Genomic DNA, 19929 nt, shown 5'->3' on the forward strand with positions numbered 1-19929 from the left:
TGAGGAACAGCAGAGCTCCACACCTTAATCTATGGAGTGTAGAAACTCTACCGTTGAAAATACATAAGTGATAAGGTCCAGGCATGGCCGAATGGCCAGCCCCCAAACGTGATCTAAAGATGAAACTAAAGATGTCCAGAGATGAACAAAAGCTAATCCAAAAAAATGTAAATACAATAGTAAAAAGTCCTATTTATGCTAAACTAGTTACTAGGGTTTACAAAAATGAGTAAATGATGTAGAAATCCACTTTCGGGGCCTACTTGGTGTGTGATTGGGCTGAGCATTGAGCTTTACACGTGTAGAGGCTTCTCTTGGAGTTGAACGCCAGTTTGTAACCTGTTTCTGGCGTTTAACTCCACTTTGCAACCTGTTTCTGGCGTTTAACTCCAAAATGCAGCATGGAACTGGCGTTCAACGCCAGTTTGCGTCATCTAAACTCAGGAAAAGTATGGACTATTATATATTTCTGGAAAGCTATGGATGTCTACTTTCCAACGCAATTGAGAGCGCATCATTTGGAGTTCAATAGCTCTAGAAAATCCACTTTGAGTGCAGGGAGGTCAGAATCCAACAGCATCTGCAGTTCTTCTTCAACCTCTGAATCTGATTTTTGCTCAGGTCCCTCAATTTCAGCCAGAAAATACCTGAAATCACAGAAAAACACACAAACTCATAGTAAAGTCCAGAAATGTGAATTTAATTAAAAACTAATAAAAATATACTAAAAACTAACTAAATCATACTAAAAACTATGTAAAAATAATGCCAAAAAGCGTATAAATTATCCGCTCATCATGCGCCTTAAGCGAAATGCATATGATGCAGACACATGATTGAAGCGACCGCGTGACAGAGGCCACGCACCAGAAATTACAGAAAATGCTCCCAGCGATTTCTGAAGCCCTTTTTGGCCCAAATCCAAGTCCAGAAGGCACAGATCAGAGGTTATGAAGTGAGGGAATGCATCCATTCAGAGGAGAGTCTCCAATTAGTTACTTTTCATGATTTAGATGTAGTTTTTGAGGGAGAGGTTCTCTCCTCTCTCTTTTAGGATTTAAATTTAGGATTTTATTCGCTTTTAGGATTATCTCTTTCTATCAGATTCAACATTCCTTTTTATTTATCTTTTCAATTTAATTTATGAATTCTTCTATGTTACAGATTACTCTTTTAAATTATTGTTATTTGAGATATTTCAGTTTACAATTGTTTCTTTTATTTATATTACTGTTGCTTCCAATCTGAAGACATTTTTATTCCGGTAGATTTACTTTTTCCCTTTTTGGTCTTGGTTAAGAAATCAGTAACTCAGGAGTTATCAAACTCAAACATGATTGATAATTGTTATCTTTGCTAATTGAATTGAACTTCAATAATCCCAATCTTTCCTTAGGGATTAACTAGGATTTGAAGATCTAACTAATTAGTCACTTGACTTTCCCTTGCTCTAGCAAAGGTTAACTAAGTGGAATTAAGGTTCAATTTTCATCATCATTGATAAGGATAACTAGGATAGAACTTCCAATTTCTTACACCTTGCCAAAAGTATGTTTTTACAGTCATCTATTTATTTTACAGTCTTTTACCTATTTTAATTGCAACTTAAATTACTTATTCCTCATCTTAAAAACCCCAATTTACAATCTTCATAACCAATAATAAGAACATACTTCCCTGCAGTTCCTTGAGAAGACAAGCCGAGGTTTAAATACTTCGGTTATCAATTTATTTAGGGGTTTGTTACTTGTGACAACCAAAACGTTTGTACGAAGAGATTTCTATTGGTTTAGAAACTATATCTACAACGCAACTATTTTTATAAAATTCTTTACTGGCAAAAATCCTAACGTCACGTGCGCGTGGGTCACGCGTGTGCGTGGGTCACGCGTTCACGTGGGTCACGCGTTCGCGTCATTTGGAGTTTTTCCGTGTCATGCATACGCATCGGTCACGCGTTCGCGTCGCTTATGCTCTGCGCTAGGCACGCGTCCATGTCGTCCATGCGTACGCGTCACTGCCATTTTGCGCTAGGCACGCGTCCACGTCGTCCACACGTGCGCGTCGCTGCCTTTTCCTTCAAAACTCCATTTTTGTGCTTTCCTTCCATTTTTGTATCTTTCCTTTCTGTCCTCTAAGCCATTCCTGCCCTATAAAGCCTGGAAATACTTAACACACAGATCACAGCATCGAATGGTAATAAAGGATAATTAAAATTAATATTTTTAAAGCATAGAAAACATGTTTTCACATATATCATAAAATAAGGAAGGAATAGTAAAACCATGCAATTCATATGAATAAGTGGGTGAAGAATTGATAAAAACATTCAATTAAGCACAAGATGAATCATAAAATAGGGGTTTATCAATTAGTAATAGTAGTAACTCTTGGAATAATAAGCTGTTCATCATCTCTATTGCAGACAAGTTTATCTATTCTATGCTACCTGAATCGCCTTCCCTATCAATTTCATACTCTCCAGGTAATCAAATTAATTAATAAATTGAGTAATATATATGTTGGGTTTAAATTGGGAGTTAATGAACTTAATTAATATATGGTGTTTTTGAGAGTAAAAGGGCTTATGTTCAAGCCTTGAGGGAGTAACTTGCAGCATGCAAGGGCTTATGTTTAAGATTTGTTGGCCATGAATTGATTGAATTCCTAATGTCAAGATCTGCTCAATTCAATCCCGAGAATCTCGAAGGGGACACTGGTAATTTCAGAATTGCATCTCCAGCTGCTAAGGCGCTCCTTTTTCTTTCCTCGCTTCATTTTCGAAATTCATTTAGTTATCCTAGCAATATTTTGCACTAGAAAGCAAAGTGTTAGTAGTTAGTAACTAGAGTGAGAGAAGCAATACTTGGATATGATGTGACATGTTACGACTATTGTGATATGATATTGTCATGCCTGTTCTGTTTCTGTTTGTGTTTGTAAACTTAACTAGTTAACTAACCAGTTTTGAGTTTTTGCTATGGAGACAGCAATGACATGAATAATGTTCAGCTGAACGATGATGTTCTTGAACTAATTGTGCTCAAATCAGACCTCCATGTCCCTTATTCATCTCTTGCTTCATGGAAAGATGATTCAAGTGCTTGTTCATGGAACCGGGTTCAATGCAATCCAGCAACAGGAAGAGTTACTGAGATCAATCTTGCTAGGTTGGGATTATCTGGAAGAATTGGAGGAGGCCTTGAGAAGTTACAGCATCTAATGGTATTGTCTCTTTCTCATAACAATTTCAATGGTAGCATTACTCCTTCACTTACACTCTCCAGCACCATTCAGAATCTTAATCTAAGTCACAATGGCTTCTCTGGTCAAATACCAACTTCATTTCTCAACATGAGTTCAGTTAGGTCTCTTGATCTTTCTCACAACTCATTCTCAGGACATATCCCTCAAAGTTTCTTTGATAGTTACAATTTCCTTCACTACTTTTCTTTGTCCAATAACATGTTTGAAGGACAAATTCCTAGCAGAATCTCTAGATGTTCTTCATTGAATAGCATTGATCTTTCGAATAACCGTTTTGCCGGTTATGTTGATTTTGCTGTTGTTTGGTAGGGATCAATAAAAAATAGCGATGATGTTGCATTCTTCATACATCTAAGAAGGCCTCAACTATATGCATGTTCATTGTTGACTACCATATTGAGTCTCATCTTCATTCTAAAACTAATATTCCATTTCTGCTATCTATTTATGATGATTATTTTTTTTCTTCCTGTGATTTATTTGTAGTGAGAAGAATGTATATTTACTTTGCAAGAAGTTGTGCATTGATGGATAGCCAATGTTGAACGATCTGATATTTTTGTTGTTTTCATTTCCAATGAAAAGAAGTAGGCATGTACCATGTCATATACATTATTATTTATTCTTAGTCCTAGGGGAGATTTGTAATTTTCTTGCTTGTTTTCTTGTTCACGGTGATACACCTTGCCTAGTAACTTCTTTAATTTTTTTTCTGCACTCGTGAATATGTGGAGGAAATATCCAGCTCCACTCGATCCTCTCATTTGTTCCAATAAGCCAAAGGATAAAAGGTAAATTTAACTAACTACCACTATCACCCTCACTCTGGCTCATTCCTCTGCATTTTTGTCTTCATACATTTTCGTTTATTCAGTTCATTTCACGTGCTTAAATGATAATGGGGGATGAAGATTATGGATAAAATTTTGAATTTTGTGCTAATGGGTAATTAAGTCAATTGCAGATTTGAAGGAATGTGAGCTGAAAAGTGAAGAAGATAGAAGTAAAGGAGACTACTTTCAGCTTCAGATTCTAATTTTTTCTTTATATACATGTGTGTGTTAGTTGTTTCAGATACAATTAGCATAGAAATTAAACTGTCATTTCTTACAATAATCGTAATTTTGAAGCTAAAAATGGTGCTGGGGCATGTAGGTTAAAATCTGCAATGGGAAGGTAATAGAAGTGGTGGCTTCAGAGAAAGGGTTTTATCCTATTAGAAAACAATATCTGCAAAGTCACACTTTGGTTGATCTTCCACAACAGCTAAGTCGAGGTTTCGCTAATGTATGTAGTTTTTTGGTTACTAATCATGAGCTTGTTGCTGTAATGGAACATATTCATGTTTTAAGTTTTAACATTTTCTATATTCTGTGTTGGTTATTCTGTAAATTTTAAACAAGCACAATTTTGAAATTTAAGTTTTCTATTAAAATCCTTTTAAATAATTTTCTGATTGGTGCAGGCATATGAATCTTTAATGAAAGCTTTCTCTGAAGTCTGAACATGACAAGGTAATATTTATACCAACTGATTTTATTTTTTTCTTTTAAATAAAAAAGTGTTTTCCTTTTTCTTTTCCTAACAATTTATCTCGTTCAGTTTGGCAATCTTCCATATGGATTCCAAGCAAATACCTGGCTTGTCCCTCCATCTGTTGCCGAGTCACCTTCAAACTTTCCTGCCCTTCCTGCTCAGGATGAAAGCTGGGGTTGTAATGGTGGTGGCCAAGATAGAAATGGTGAATATGAGCTTAGACAATGGGATTTAGATTTTGCAGTATTGGCTTCTCTTCCTTGCAAAACTGAAGAGGAGAAAGTGGTCAGAGATAGAAAAGCTTTCCTGCTGCACAGTCGATTTGTTGATACCTCGACATTCATAGCTATCAAGGCAATACAACGTCATGGAATCTAATATAAAGAATGAATCAAATTCTCCAAGTTCAATTCTGCATGAAGAGGTATAATATAAAATAAAAAATAGTATAATATAACTAAAAAAAATTACTAAAGATCTTTTGTAACAATTTTTTAAGTGTTACAAAAAATATATACGGCAATATTTTTCTAAGTGTTACAAAAAATATCTATGATAACATTTTTCTAAATGTTACATAAAATATCTATTGTAATATTTTTTAAGTGTTATAAAAAAATATCTATGGTAACATTTTTTTAAGTGTTACAAAAACTATCTATTGTAACATTTCTCAAAATATTACTATAGACTATCTTTTGTAACATTTTTACTAAATGTTATTAAATCCTTAGAAAAATGTTAGTAAAACTCTTTAGTAACATATGGTATATTTAACATTTATTAAAATGTTACTAATATACATAGGAAATATTTTATTATAATTTGGTAACATTTTTTAAATGTTAGTAAAAGTCAATTATATAGTAGTGTCAACGGCTATGGAAAGCTGACTTCCAGAGCTTTTTCGTAATGTATAATAGTCCATACTTTGCTTCAAATTAGAAGGCCGAAAATTGGCATCCAACGCCAGCCACCTGCCCCCTTCCAGGCATCCAGCGCCCACAGAGTAGAGTCCAGCGTCCAAACACCCAGAGAGGACCCCCTAGCCAGCATTCAATGCCCTAAGAGCCTCATAGCACGTGGATCTCATCAAAGCTCAGCCCAAATACTCACCAAGTGGGCCCCAAAAGTGGATTTTAGCAGTAGAAAGACTGTTTTACCCTTACTAGTCATTAGTTTAGTATTTAAAGTAGAAGATCACACTCTGTTAAGGATCTTCGCCCATCATTCAGCCTTTTTTTCGTTTATCACTTTGTATTTTCCTTTTCAGTATGAGTTTCTAAACTTCCTAGGTTGAGGGGAGGAGCCCTGCTGAGTCCTTTGAATTAATAAAAATATTAATTAATTCTAAAATGTATATTCGTTCTTCAACATGGTGAATAGGATTATCAGTGACAATCAGCTCTGTTCATCATACTAAGATGAACGTGCCTGACAAACACCCACGTCTACTTGGGTGCATGTGAATACTTCAGTGGAAAGCACAGACCACCAGCTTGATTATACATGTCTCAGACGGCTAATCCACGATTTTGTTGGGGACTTCTCGAGACACCAGTTCAGCCAATTTACGGGGAGATTAGGGTCTTTGTGGTAGAGGCTAGAACTCAAAGATGCAGCATTCTCTGATCCGGAAGATCCGACCTTGTCTGTGGCATTTTGAGTAGGATCATTAAGGAGAATGGAATGTACGCTCTTCACCCTCAAGTAGAGATGGATCCACACTAACCCTGTGGTTCATATCTGGAGGAGTATTGACGACCTCTCAATAAAGGCGTTGATCACATACAGCCTGCCATTGAAGAGATCACTCACAAGCAAAGAAGATAGTATTACCAGAGTTAATTCAGAAAGACAAAGCAACTCCAATCCTTTACCATATTCCTATTACTGATTACCCTTTTCCTTATTTACATGCCAACTTAGTTTAGATCTCACAAGTATTTATCTATCAACTTTTGATTTTGCCTGACTAAGACCTGCAAGATAACCATAGCTTGCTTCAAACCACAATCCTCGTGGGATCGACTCTGACTCGCTCATATATTACTTGGACGACCCAGTGCACTTGCTGGTACAATTGTACGAAGGTGTGGGGATTCGTACTACCATTGCTTTCTTGCTCTTTCGGTTTTCTTCTTTTAACATGCTTGACATGAGTGATTTCAAAGTATAAAAAAAATTATCACGGTTTATCCACATCTATTATTTCATTCCATGTAGATTCTAGAACTACTGAACAATAGATAGACATAAATTATGATTATTTCTAACACCAAAACACCACATAGAAATCCTAATAATAACTGCATTTTTGTTTCTTTCAATTTTTTGAATAATAATAACCTCCTTTCTTTATTACAACCTTATATAAATGACCATATGAATACCTAGTTGACTTTAACCATGTATTTTTGTTAGATTTATATTTTAAATATATGGTAAATAATATAATTTAAAGCGGACTCAAAATCTTTTTGATGCAGATTTTATAAACCGCAAAACACTGGCAAGTGTACCGGGTCGTACCAAGTAATAAACTCACGGTGAGTGAGTGTCGATCCCACGAGGATTAACAGATTAAGCAAGCAATGGTCAATTAATTAATCTAGTTAGATAATCAAAATTAGGGTTTTGAAAGGCTTGAACATAAATAGAAGTGTAACAAAAGCAAACAGTGAGTATTGAAAGATAATATAATTAAAAGACTAAAGGTTTTAGAGATGTTGAAACTTGCGGTTCAATAAGTTTCACTTTTCACCTTGATTATGCAAAGATACTTCCATGGCAATTCATTATTAATTAAATCCCAATCCCTTGGTAATTTAATTTCTTTTACCTAATTAATCGCTAATTTCTTAGTCAATTACTTAAGTATCTCCCCTAGTTGATTCAATGTCACTTATCAAGTCTAGTTTGAAAATTTAAGAGTTGTGAGAATTGGTTTTCAAGCTCAATTCAATTAATCAACTTTTCTAAGAAGTTAAAAGAATTCAAGTCAGAGAATAATTGTTTTCCAACACATTCAAACCCTTTAGGATGAAGAACGAAAACCTATTCTTGAAAAGATATCAATGCATTAATCAAAAGTGTAAAAAGCTAGAACATTAATCCATGGAATCAATAGAGCTCCTAACCTTAACCAAGGAGAATTCGTTGCTCATGTTCTTCAGAGAAGTCCTAGAACTATGAAAAGTAAAAGTTGCCGAAGAAGAGGAGATTCCCAAAATGTGTAACTCCTTTCCTTAACTACTAACCCTAATGAAATTCAAATTTAAACTTAAAACAGAATAAAAACTCAAATAAAATAAAATATAACTAATTAATGTTTTCCTCCAGCCAAGCTTTCAATCTTTTCCTCTTTCAAATCCTCAATTAATGCTGTCATTGGCGGGCTTAAGTTAAGCCTTTGATTAACCACACAAGTGATGAGAAGTTGGAGGTTTAGTGGCTAAATTAACATCCCTGGAGAGTGCCCACAATTCCACATCGCACGTGAAGGATCAACGTGCAATGTGAAGCTCATTCTTGAATTAAATTGCCCTTTGTCTCCCCCACATCTCATGTGAACAAACCCATATTGAACGTCGCCTTTATTTCCTTTAATTGTTGCCTCTGTTTTCTCCATTGCGTTGTACGTAGAAAAACTTATGTCCCACCCTAAAGTGCAATCGTGCATACGCATGCCTCATGGGTACGCATGATGGCTCAAAATCTTCTTGTTGTGCATACGCATGGGTCATGTGTACGCACGATGGCCAACATCCCATGTGAAAGCCTTCACGTCTCACGTCTATTCTTCTATGTACCACATTAAAATGGGGGTCATGCGTACGCATGAATGAGCATATTCCGCCACTTGTGCGTACGCATGGGTCATGCGTACACACGGCTTCTGTTTTGGTGTTGTACGCCAATGCTCCCACGTCCCATGTTGAAGTGCCTAATGCCCCTGGGAGGGCGTAATTGGTTGGCATGGCACACTGCTTTCCCACGTTGCACGTGAAGCTTGATTTTCATACAGGGAACTCTCTGTTTAGTCCAAAGAGCTTTCTGTTTGCTTCTCTCTTCTTGCTCAAAGGTTTTTCTGGCCCCATTTTCTCTTTAATCTTTGCTAATTCTCTTTCAAATTCTCCTGTAATCAATGAATGCACACTAACTCAAAGTATTACTCAATTAATCATAAAATCACTACTTATCTTGAAATAATTCTTAGTTTATTGAATGGAATACTAAAGATGAAAACAAATCACAACACCAAACTTAATACTTTTCTTGTCCTTAAGCAAAAGAAAAGAGAAGAAAAGAATTGTTTTAGATGAAAGGGTCTTGAATCATTCTTGAAGCTCATGTCCCTCTTATGAGTGGGGTTTAGCAAATCATGTGAGTATCTTGAATTCTTTCTATCTTTGATTAATCTTGTATTTCTGGGAGTGGGGGATCCCTGAGAGTTAAGGCTCGGATAGTATTATGAGATTCTTCTTTTAAGCTTTGATTGATCCTTGAATCCTTTATTTGTAACAGAGAGCTTTTTGGGTTGACAACTCTAAGTGCTCCATTTTAAAGGCAACTCTTAATAGTGTGTGTTCGATCAGTAATCCCGAGCCAGTTGGCCCTAGTTATTGGGTGATAAAGCACCCCTCAGATCTAATTACCCGAGTCACTCTTTGATACGTTTGCACCACAAGCATATAGTTAAATATTTTAAGTTCCCAGCCATCGATGTCCAGAGCCGCTTTGGGCTTCTAAATGCTTTGTCTCAAGGGAACTTTTGATGGTGGGCTTTTGATCGGTAATTCCGGACCAGTTGGTCCAAGTTACTAGGTGATGAAGCACCCCTCGGATCTAATCGCTCAAGCCCTATCCTTAGACAACCACACCACAGACACATAGTTGGGTTCTTTAACCATTGATGCTCAGAGCTTTGCAACCTTTGATCCTTATCTTGATTTTTCTTTGCTTCTTTTTTTCTCTCTTTCTTTTTCTTTTCTTCTTTTTCAATTCAAGTTTAAGGATTCTTTTCTTTTGGTCAGAAATCTCATAATACCTATGATGACCGGAATTCACTCCCCATATAAAATGAATCCATTCTTTGGCAAGCGCACCAAATATCGTCAAGTAATAACCCACTAGGAGTGGGGACGAATCCCACAGAGATTAACGGATTAAAGCAAATAATAGTTAATTGATTATCCTAGTTAGACTATTCAGATTGGAGTGATAAGCAAACAGAATTGTAAATTTCATGAAAGTAAAGGAAAGCAATAAAGTGCAATAAAGTAAATGGCAAGGAAAGTAAAGTACAAGAAAGTAAAGTGATGGAAATGTAAAGTGCAGAAAATGTAAATAACCATAAAGTAAATAAAAGAAAGAAAGATAAAATAAACATTGGGATCAAAAGATATTGCATTATCCGGATTAATTGATTTCATCTCATCTTCAATCATGCAACTCATTGACCTCTTGGCAATCATGAGTGATTGAGTCCCAATTGTTTGGTAACTCAATCTCCCCAATCTTGATCAATAGCCAATTCCTTGGTCTAGTTGCTCATGAGAGGAGATGAAGCTTATTCCCTGATTATACCACACATCCTCATAAATCCAAGTAGTGGATAGATTAAATGTCATAATATCCAACCCAAAACCCAAATCTACTCAAGTGTTTGAAAGGATTTCAAGCATGGTTTTATGATTCCTCTTCCAAGATTCACATAAAACCCAAATACATTCAATCTCTTTTCCAAGATAATTGAATGCTAGAATGAAGAACGAAATCCTTTCTAGTAAATCAAAGAGAGATGAAGAGAAGAAGAAGAAGAATAAAAATAATCAATCCATTGAAAAACAATAGAGCTCTCTTTCCCAATGGAAAGAGATAGTGATTCATAACTAAAATATTTACAAGAAAGTGAAAGAGGAGAGAAGTGTGGGTGAGAAGAGGGAGTCCGAAGACCCCTCTCTAAAATTCAGTCCCAGTGTATTATCTCCCCCAATTCTATGAAACTAAGGCCTTTATATAGGCTTTCCTAAATTACAAGCTTAAATGAAATTGAAAGCAAATTACAATGAAATGAAAATAAACTATTTTAGATGCTTCTTGTGGCCTTGATTGGTTGACAGTTGTGGCTTGAATGAGAGTTGGAGTAGGCTTGGTTGAAGGTTGGGGGCTGCATGAAGAGTTTGGCGTGTGGGTTCAAGTGCCACGCCCAATAGAATTTTCACTTTGGAGTATAACCCACTTTCCACGCTGAATAGATGGAGTTGTTTGGGCCTCAAATTGAATGTCCACTATAATTTATTATATATTGTTGGAAAGCTCTTGATGCCAGGTTTCTAACGACTTTAAAATCAACTCATTTGGACTTTTGTAGCTCAAGTTATACCCATTTGAATGTGAAGAGGTCAGTCTGTCAAGTACCCCGGTGTGCCACGCCCACTTCTGAAGTGCCACGCCCCTTGTGTTGAAAAAACTGGCGTGCCACGCCCACTCTTTGTGTGCCATTCCTTCGATGATGTACAAAATCTTCCTCTCTAGCTATTAGAACTGGCGTGCCATGCCCAGAACCTGGCGTGCCACGCCCATTATGAAAATAGAGCTGGCATGCCATGCCTTCGAGCTGGCGTGCCACGCCTAGGTTTTGCAATGCTGAAATAATGGCCTTTTTCACCTTCATGTTTAACGTCCACCGTAGAGTGTTATATATCGTGGGAAATATCTTGAAGTCAGCTTTCTAATGCCACCAAAATAATAACATTTGGACCTCTACAACTCAATTTATGTTGCTTTGAAGATGAAGAGGTCAGACTGGTAACTCTGCAGGGACATGTTTTGCTCCTTGTGTTTTCGGGGTCAATATCTTCCTCAATTCCAGTGTCCATCATAAAGTGTTATATATGGTTTAAAAGCCCTGGATGTCTAATTTCTAATGGCACTAGAATCATTTCATTTAGAATTGTATAGCTCAAGATATTATCATTTGAATGAGAGGAGGTCAGGCTAGCATATGCCCCGGCGTGCCACGCCCAATGCTGGCGTGCCACGCCCATAATGGGGCTCAAAATCACTCCTCTGGAACTTAAGCCTGGCGTGCCATGCCCAAAACACCAAGTGGCATGCCCTCTTTGAGATCTTGGCTTCATAAACTTGGCGTGCCATGCCCATAGCACCAAGTGGCGCGCCCATGTTGGAACTGCATTCTTTTCAAGCTTGGCGTGCCACACCTAGAACCCAAGTGGCACGCCCAAGTCACAATTAAGGTTGGCGTACCACGCCTTCGACATCAAGTGGCACACCCATGTTTAACTCTTCAATCTCTCTTGCTGGAATGTTGGCCTGGCGTGCCACGCTCTAGTGTTGGTGTGCCGTGCCCATACAAAATCGTGGCATTTGTTTCAAATGGCACGCCCAGCTTCACACGCCCAGCCTTATTTGTTGTTTCCTTCCCTTTTTGTTACTTTTTTCACCTAAAATTCAACACAAACCTATTTCAAAGCAATGTACCATAATATTTATCATTTGGTTCATGAAATTGCATTGATTCAATGAGATTATGCTCTTTTTATGGTCCTTTTAGATAAGAAAAAGAGGTAGATGATGCAAGTCATCACAACACCAAACTTAAACTTTGCTTGTCCTCAAGAAAATAAAGAATCATGCAATAAAGTTTGACAAACCAAGGTGAGAAGAGTAGCAATTTTTTATGTTCATGGTTGGCTAGTTTCTTATGCATGCTACAATCACAAAAGAGATTCAAATGATTGATGCTTCTATCTAGCTCATTTTATGAAATCTTTTTCTTTATGTTCCTTCCTTGAAGCAAGCTTTTAATTCTTTTCTTATCTTAGTTTCTTAGGTGCTTTGCACCATGTGTTGAAAGCTACGACTCTAAATGCTTTGTTTTCAAGTATTACCACTTGATACATAAGCACCACAAGCATTTAATTAGAGGACTCTTTAAGCTCATTTGTTTCTTTCCTTTACTCTCTAATCATTGATGCTCAGAGCCTTGAGCTTTGAGGGAGTGCTTTTGCACTTGAGCCTAGCCTTGACTCTAAGTGTTTTGTTTTCAAGCTTTTTGCTTAATACATAAACACCACAAGTACTTAACAAATGAATTATCATTGGTACTCATACCCTTCAGCTTTTTCATTCTTTCCCTTTTCTTTTTTCTTGCCTTACTTGCATTTTCTTCTTCAAGGTTTTCATGATTTCAAAAAAATTTCATAAAATGTCCTAGATGTAAACTTCAATTAAACAAATTTAGATGCAATTGAGCAACAATAGTCATGCTAGCTTCCCAATACTTATAAGCTCATGCTAACTTCTTCTTTAATTACCTTGTTTGTTTATGATCATGAAACTAAATTGCTTTGAACTCACAAAATTCAAGATGGTAGTCATAATGTCATAGCACATGTTACAATTTAGTAATCAAGCTATGCTTATTCACAACACACATGCATACAAGGAAAATAAGAGACAATCATGCAATTTAAATATACTGGAAACAAATAAGAGGAAAAAGGAACGTTACCGTCTTGTTTATCTTCGTTGTTGTTGTTCTTTTCCTCCTATTCTTTCCCTTCCCACACCAAACTTAGAATAATTTCTTGTCCTCAAGCAACAAATAAAACAGTGGTGATGGGGTTTATGATGAGTCATGAATGTCTTAAACAATAGAGTGTTAGTAGTACATGTGGTTTAGGCAAGCAAAATTAAGAATCACAATAAAGGCACAAGAAAGAAACAGAGGCAATGTGATTGCATTAATAAGTGGTGTGTGCTAGGTACATTGCATAAAAGATAAGTGGCAATACCAAACTTAGAATGACACTTTCATTTTAGCATCATGCAAGTACCTAGTGAAGATTGAAAATCAAATTGTTGCATGGAAACACCAAACTTAGAATGTAACCATATGCCAAATTATTGAAAATAAACAAAGCCAAAGGAAGGAAATGTTACCTACGGTTGGGTTGCCTCCCAATAAGCGCTCTTTTAATTTCATTAGCTTGACATGTTGTTCTCAACTTTCTTCCTCTTTTTCCAGTTTGTTAAGAGGAATGACCTTAAGGGGAGAGAAGAGCAAGTTGATGTCCCCTGTTTTGAGTGCCTCCCAACAAGCTTTCTTTTGTTGTTAGCTTGAATGAACTTTCTTGTTAGAGTAGGGGTTGGATTGTTTGCAGTTGACCTTCTGTTCTTCATGAATGTTGTCTTCCGTATCTTTGTCACAAACCTCTTTTTGGTGCTTTTGTTGATTGCCTTCACTTCTTTGATTTCAAGACTTAGTTGTTGCATGATGGTTGGAGTGTCTTTCTCATCAAGAGCTTCTTGAATTGGTGGTTCAATGAACTCACCCTTTATGCAACTCTCTGTTTCATTAGAGTGTGGACTCCCTTGATTGACTTCCTCCCTTTCTTCTACATGATGTTGCATTGAGTCTTTTGGGAGTGAGTTTGCATGTTCTTTTGTCACCCTTAGTAGCCTTTGTGGGTATGGAGCCCTAGGCTTATATACTCTCACAACCTCCTCCTTCTTCATTGGAATCTCACTTAGTATGAGTGCCTCTTTTTCTTGTTCTTCCAATTCCTCCTTTTCACCCACCAATTGATCTTCATCCTCCTTGCAAAGCACCACTCCATCCATGGCCTTGCATTCTTTCCTTGGAGTGTTCTTAATGTCATTTGGAAAGGTATTGGTGGGTTTTGCTAAGTATTTAGCATGTTGGTCTATATGCACTTCAATGTTCTTGAGGGAGATTTCTTGTTCTTTGAAAGAAATATTTATCTCCTCACTAAAGCTTTCCAATTTCTTCATTCGCTTCTCTTCCTTCTCTCTAATGATTTTTATATTCTCTCCAAGGCTTTCAATGAGTGCTGTCTAAGGAAGGTTGTGTAGGTTGTGGTGATTGGCTTGGGTTTTGGAATGAATTTTGTGTTGAGACATACTCAGGTGGTGAAAATTTTTTATATACAAAATTTGGAGGTGAGGTTGGAAAATTTTGCTTAAATGCATCTAGGGATGATGGCTCTTGATGGATGGGATAGCAAACATTGAATTCTCTTTGGTTTTAGCCTTCCCAATCACAATTTGGATAGTTGTTCCATTCATAGGAGTATGAATCATTTTGAGACCTTGGGAAGTATCCCATTTGGTTTGATTGCACAAACCCCATCATTCCTTGATCTTGACATCCCCAACCGCAATTAGTATAGTAACTTGAATAATTTTGTAGTGGTGGGAAATACCCCTGTATCTTGCTTGATCATTGTGTGACCTTGGGGCATATTCCATTTGGGTTGATTTCTCATGATCCATCATTTCTTGTTGATATTCCCATCCACCATGAGGATAATGACATGAATCATTTTGTGATGGTTGGCAATATCTCATGTAATATGATTTATCAACATGTGAGGTAAACTCTATTTTAATTGAAAAATGTTGTATCAAACACAACCGCCAAGAAAAATTGAAATTCCTTGTGTCACAACTAAAGAATTCTTAGTGAGGCAATAACACAAACACTTAACTTGCAATAAGAAAAGAGAAATAAAAAAAACAAGTAAATGATAAAAATGAAAAAAATGCCTAATCTAGAGAATTAATCAACCGGTAGTTTGTTAATCACAATTATTCCCCGGCAACAGCGCCATAAAACTTGATCGACCGGAATTCACTCCCCATATAAAATGAATCCATTCCTTGGCAAGCGCACCAAATATTGTCAAGTAATAACCCACTAGGAGTGGGGTCAAATCCCACAGAGATTAACGGATTAAAGCAAACAATAGTTAATTGATTATCCTAGTTAGACTATTCAGGTTTGAGTGATAAGCAAACAGAATTGTAAATTGTATGAAAGTAAAGGAAAGCAATAAAGTGCAATAGAGTAAATGGCAAGGAAAGTAAAATACAAGAAAGTAAAGTGCTGAAAATGTAAAGTGCAGAAAATGTAAATGACCATAAAGTAAATAAAAGAAAGAAAGATAAAATAAACATTAGGATCAAGAGATATTGCATTCTCCGGATTAATTGATTTCATCTCATCTTCAATCATTCAAATCATTGACCTCTTGGCAATCATGAGTGATTGAGTCCGAATTCCTTGGTAACTCAATCTCCCCAATCTTGAACAATAGCCAATTCCTTGGTCTAGTTGCTCATGAAAGGAGATGAAGCTTGTTCCCTGATTATACCACACATCCTCATAGATCCAAGTAGTGGATAGATTAAATGTCACAATATCCAACCCAAAACCCAAATCTACTCTCAAGTGTTTGAAAGGATTTCAAGCATGGTTTTATGATTCCTCTTCCAAGGTTCACATAAAATCCAAATACATTCAATCTCTTCTCCAAGATAATTGAATGCTAGAATGAAGAACGAAATCCTTTCTAGTAAATCAAAGAGAGATGAAGAGAAGAAGAAGAATAAAAACAATCAATCCATTGAAAAATAATAGAGCTCTCTTTCCCAATGGAAAGAGATAGTGATTCATAACTAAAATATTTACAAGTAAGAAAGTGAAAGAGGATAGAAGTGTGGGTGAGAAGAGGGAGTCCGAAGACCCCTCTCTAGAATTCAGTCCCAGTCTATTATCTCTCCCAATTCTATGAAACTAAGGCCTTTATATAGGCTTTCCTAAATTACAAACTTAAATGAAATTGAAAGCAAATTACAATGAAATGAAAATAAACTATTTTAGATGCTTCTTGTGGCCTTGATTGGTTGACAATTGTGGCCTGAATGAGAGTTGGAGTGCGCTTGATTGAAGGTTGGGGGCTGCATGAAGAGTTTGGCGTGTGGGTTCAAGTGCCACGCCAAATAGAATTTTCACTTTGGAGTATGACCCACTTTGCACGCTGAATAGATGGAGTTGTATGGGCCTCAAATTGAATGTCCACTATGATGTATTATATATTGTTAGGAAGCCCTTGCTGTCATCTTTTTAACGTTTCTAGAATCAACTCATTTATACTTCTTTATCTCAAGTTATAACCATTTGAAGGTGAAGAGGTCAGTCTATCAAGTACCCCGGCGTCACGCCCCTTGTGTTGTAAAACTGGCGTGCCATGCCCACTCTTTGGCGTGCCACACCTTCAATGATGCACAAAATCTTCCTCTCTCACTATTAGAACTGGCGTGCCATGTCCAGAACTTGGCGTGCCACGCCGATTTTGAAAATAGAGCTGGCGTGCCACGCCTTCGAGTTGGTGTGCCACGTCCAGGTTTTGCAATGCTGAAATAATGGTCTTTTTCACCTCCATGTTTAACGTCCACCATAGAGTGTTATATATTGTTGGAAATATCTTGATGTCAGCTTTCATACGCAACCAAAATTATATCATTTGGGTCTCTACAACTCAAGTTATGTTACTTTGAAGATGAAGAGGTCATTCTGGTAACTTTGCAGGGATGTGTTTTGCTCCTTGTGTTTTCGAGGTCAATATCTTCCTCAATTCCAGTGTCCTTAATAAAGTGTTATATATGGTGGGAAAACCCTGGATGTCTACTTTCTAATGGCACTAGATTCATTTCATTTGGAGTTGTGTAGCTCAAGATATCTTCATTTGAATGAGAAGAGGTCAGGCTGGCATATGCCCCCGCGTGCCATGCCCAATGCTTGGCTTGCCACGCCCATAGTGGGGCTCAAAATCACTCTTCTAGAACTTAAGCCTGGCGTGCCATACCCAAAACATCAAGTGGCACACCCTCTTTGAGATCTTGGCTTCACAAACTTGGCGTGCCACGCCCATGTTGGAACTGCATTCTTTTCAAGCTTGGCATGCCACTCCTAGAACCCAAGTGGCATGCCCAAGTCACAATTAAGGTTGGTGTGCCACGCCTTCGACATCAAGTGGCACGCCCATGTTGAACTCTTCAATTTTCCTTGCTGGAATGTTGGCCTGGCGTGCCACGCTCTAGTGTTGGCGTGCGACGCCCATACAAAATCGTGGCGTTTGTTTCAAGTGGCACGCCAGCCTTATTTGTTGTTTCCTTCCCTTTTTGTTGCTCTTTTCACCTGAAATTCAACACAAACCCATTTCAAAGAAATGTACCATAATATTTATCATTTGGTTCATGAAATTACATTGATTCAATGAGATTATGCTCTTTTTATGGTCCTTTTAGATAAGAAAAAGAGGTAGATGATGCAAGTCATCAACCTCTCTAAGCCTCATGCTCATAAAGAATCATCCTTCCTTTTCATTCAATATCATCAACCCTTTTAGCTCAATCCATGATTATCACACTTAGTGCACCACGACTTATCATTAGAGGACTTATAATTGTCAAATTCAACTTCTCTCCATCTAAACAACTCTTTTTCATGTGATTAGAGTGCTTAAGAGGACTTCACAAGTAATAAGTTCAGTAAGGCATGACAAGATATAGGAGAACATGAAAATAGAGAAATAGAATAAAAAGCACATAAAAGAATTGAAAGCTGAAAGCTTAAAGGAAATGGTACCACCTTAATCATCATTGTTGCCTTCATCTTCTCTAAGGCTGTGTAAAGCATAGCCTCCAACACCAAACTTAGAATGATTACTATTCCTCAAGCAACAAAGAAGAAAATAGTGGTGATGAAAATAGGGATAAACATGATGATCAAGTGAAGACAATCAAGTAATGCAGAGGCTTATTCAAATAAAATAAATTAAATTGAAACAAAATGAAATGAAAGCTAAAACAAAGCAAAATAACTAGGTTGCTAATGTGTTTTCATGGGGGGTGGATATTGCATAGGAAAAGTATGGCAACACCAAACTTAGTATGAGAACACCAAACTTAATTTGACACAATCAATGTGAAACTAGGCCAAGTACCCAATGAATATGCAAATATCCTATTGGTGTAGCATACCAAACTTAATCCATGAAACACATATACAACCTTCAGCGAAACAAAAAGAAGAATGAAAAGAAAATACCAAACGTTGGGTTGCCTCCTAACAAGCGCTTCTTTAACGTCACTAGCTTCACAGTTGTTCCTTGCTAAGGTGGAGGTTGATCATAGTGCTTCAACTCTTCCACTCTCACTTTGAATCTCCTCCTTGTGTCTTCATGTAATAGCTCAATATGCTCAAGAGATAAGAGTTTATTCACTATATATGGCAACAATGGGTGGTGAGATAGCACCACTTTCTCCCCTGGTGAGAAGTCTTCAGTATGAATTTTCTTGTTCCTCTACCCTCTAGGCACTTTCTTCTTGAGATCTTCCTCCTTATTTGATGCACACCCAACAACAAACTTAGGTTTGATGCCAGGGGGTTTCTTGTTGATTACAAAGGAAGGCTTTGGTTACAAAATCTTGTTAGCTTCAATTGAGTCTTCAACTTGCTACACCTTCTCTTTCTCTTCTTTTCTTCCCAAGCATGGAAAAGGAGTTTTTGGAAGTGATTCATTAGATGCTTCCTTCAAGTTTGGATCATTGGCTTCAACCTTCTTGCAATCCTCTTGATCCCTTGAGTGATGCATGGTCTTGAAAACATGAAAAACTAAATGTTTCTCATGCGCCCTCAACATTAATTCACCTTTTTCAACATTAATAAGGGCTCTCCCAGTGGCTAGAAAAGGTCTCCTTGGAATGATGGATGCATTCTCATCTTCTTCCATGTCAAGAATAACAAAATCTACTGGGAGAAAGAATTTTCTCACTTTAATCAAGACATTTTCAACTATTCCATGTGCATGCTTCGTTGATTTGTCTGCCATTTGTAGAGCTATTTTGTGGGATTCAATTCTTGAATTTGTAGCCTCTTCATCACAGATAAGGGCATCAAATTAATACTTGCCCTAAGTCACATAATGCTCTCTCAAAAGTGGTGTTTCCAATAGTGCAGGAAATTTGAAAACTCCTTGGATCTTTCTTCTTTATTGGCAAGTTTCTTTGAATTGCACTACATTCCTTAGTCATCACCATTGTTTGGCCTCCCTTCAAGGATTTTTTTTTCTTGGACAATAATTTTTTCATGAATTTAGCATACACGGAAATTTGTTCAAGTACTTCTATAAATAGAATGTTGATATGTAGTGTCTTGAATATCTCTAAGAATTTGGAGAAATTACTTCTCCTTGTTTTCCCCCTGGGGCCTTTGAAGATATTGGATATTTG

At 37.0% G+C, this 19929-nt stretch overlaps 1 protein-coding gene across 1 annotated transcript; it reads left to right on the forward strand.

Moving 5' to 3' along the window:
• LOC107622182 (probably inactive leucine-rich repeat receptor-like protein kinase At3g28040) lies at window positions 2855–5152 on the forward strand. Its single transcript, XM_021114601.1, has 5 exons — window positions 2855–3225; window positions 3577–3639; window positions 4222–4296; window positions 4423–4554; window positions 4733–5152. Exons 1-5 carry the CDS (start codon window positions 2998–3000, stop codon window positions 4769–4771), a joined length of 537 nt encoding a protein of 178 aa, XP_020970260.1. The 5' UTR covers window positions 2855–2997; the 3' UTR covers window positions 4772–5152.

Source organism: Arachis ipaensis, chromosome B10, assembly GCF_000816755.2.
Source record: "Arachis ipaensis cultivar K30076 chromosome B10, Araip1.1, whole genome shotgun sequence".
Lineage (NCBI taxonomy): Eukaryota > Viridiplantae > Streptophyta > Magnoliopsida > Fabales > Fabaceae > Arachis > Arachis ipaensis.

Coding starts and splice junctions, on each gene's coding strand:
- LOC107622182 (XM_021114601.1), top strand. CDS start 2,998: ATGAATAATGTTCAGCTGAACGATGATGTTCTTGAACTAATTGTGCTC. Junction 4,297..4,422: donor GAGACTACTTTCAGCTTCAG/ATTCTAATTTTT, acceptor TGGGGCATGTAG/GTTAAAATCTGCAATGGGAA. Junction 4,555..4,732: donor TAAGTCGAGGTTTCGCTAAT/GTATGTAGTTTT, acceptor TGATTGGTGCAG/GCATATGAATCTTTAATGAA.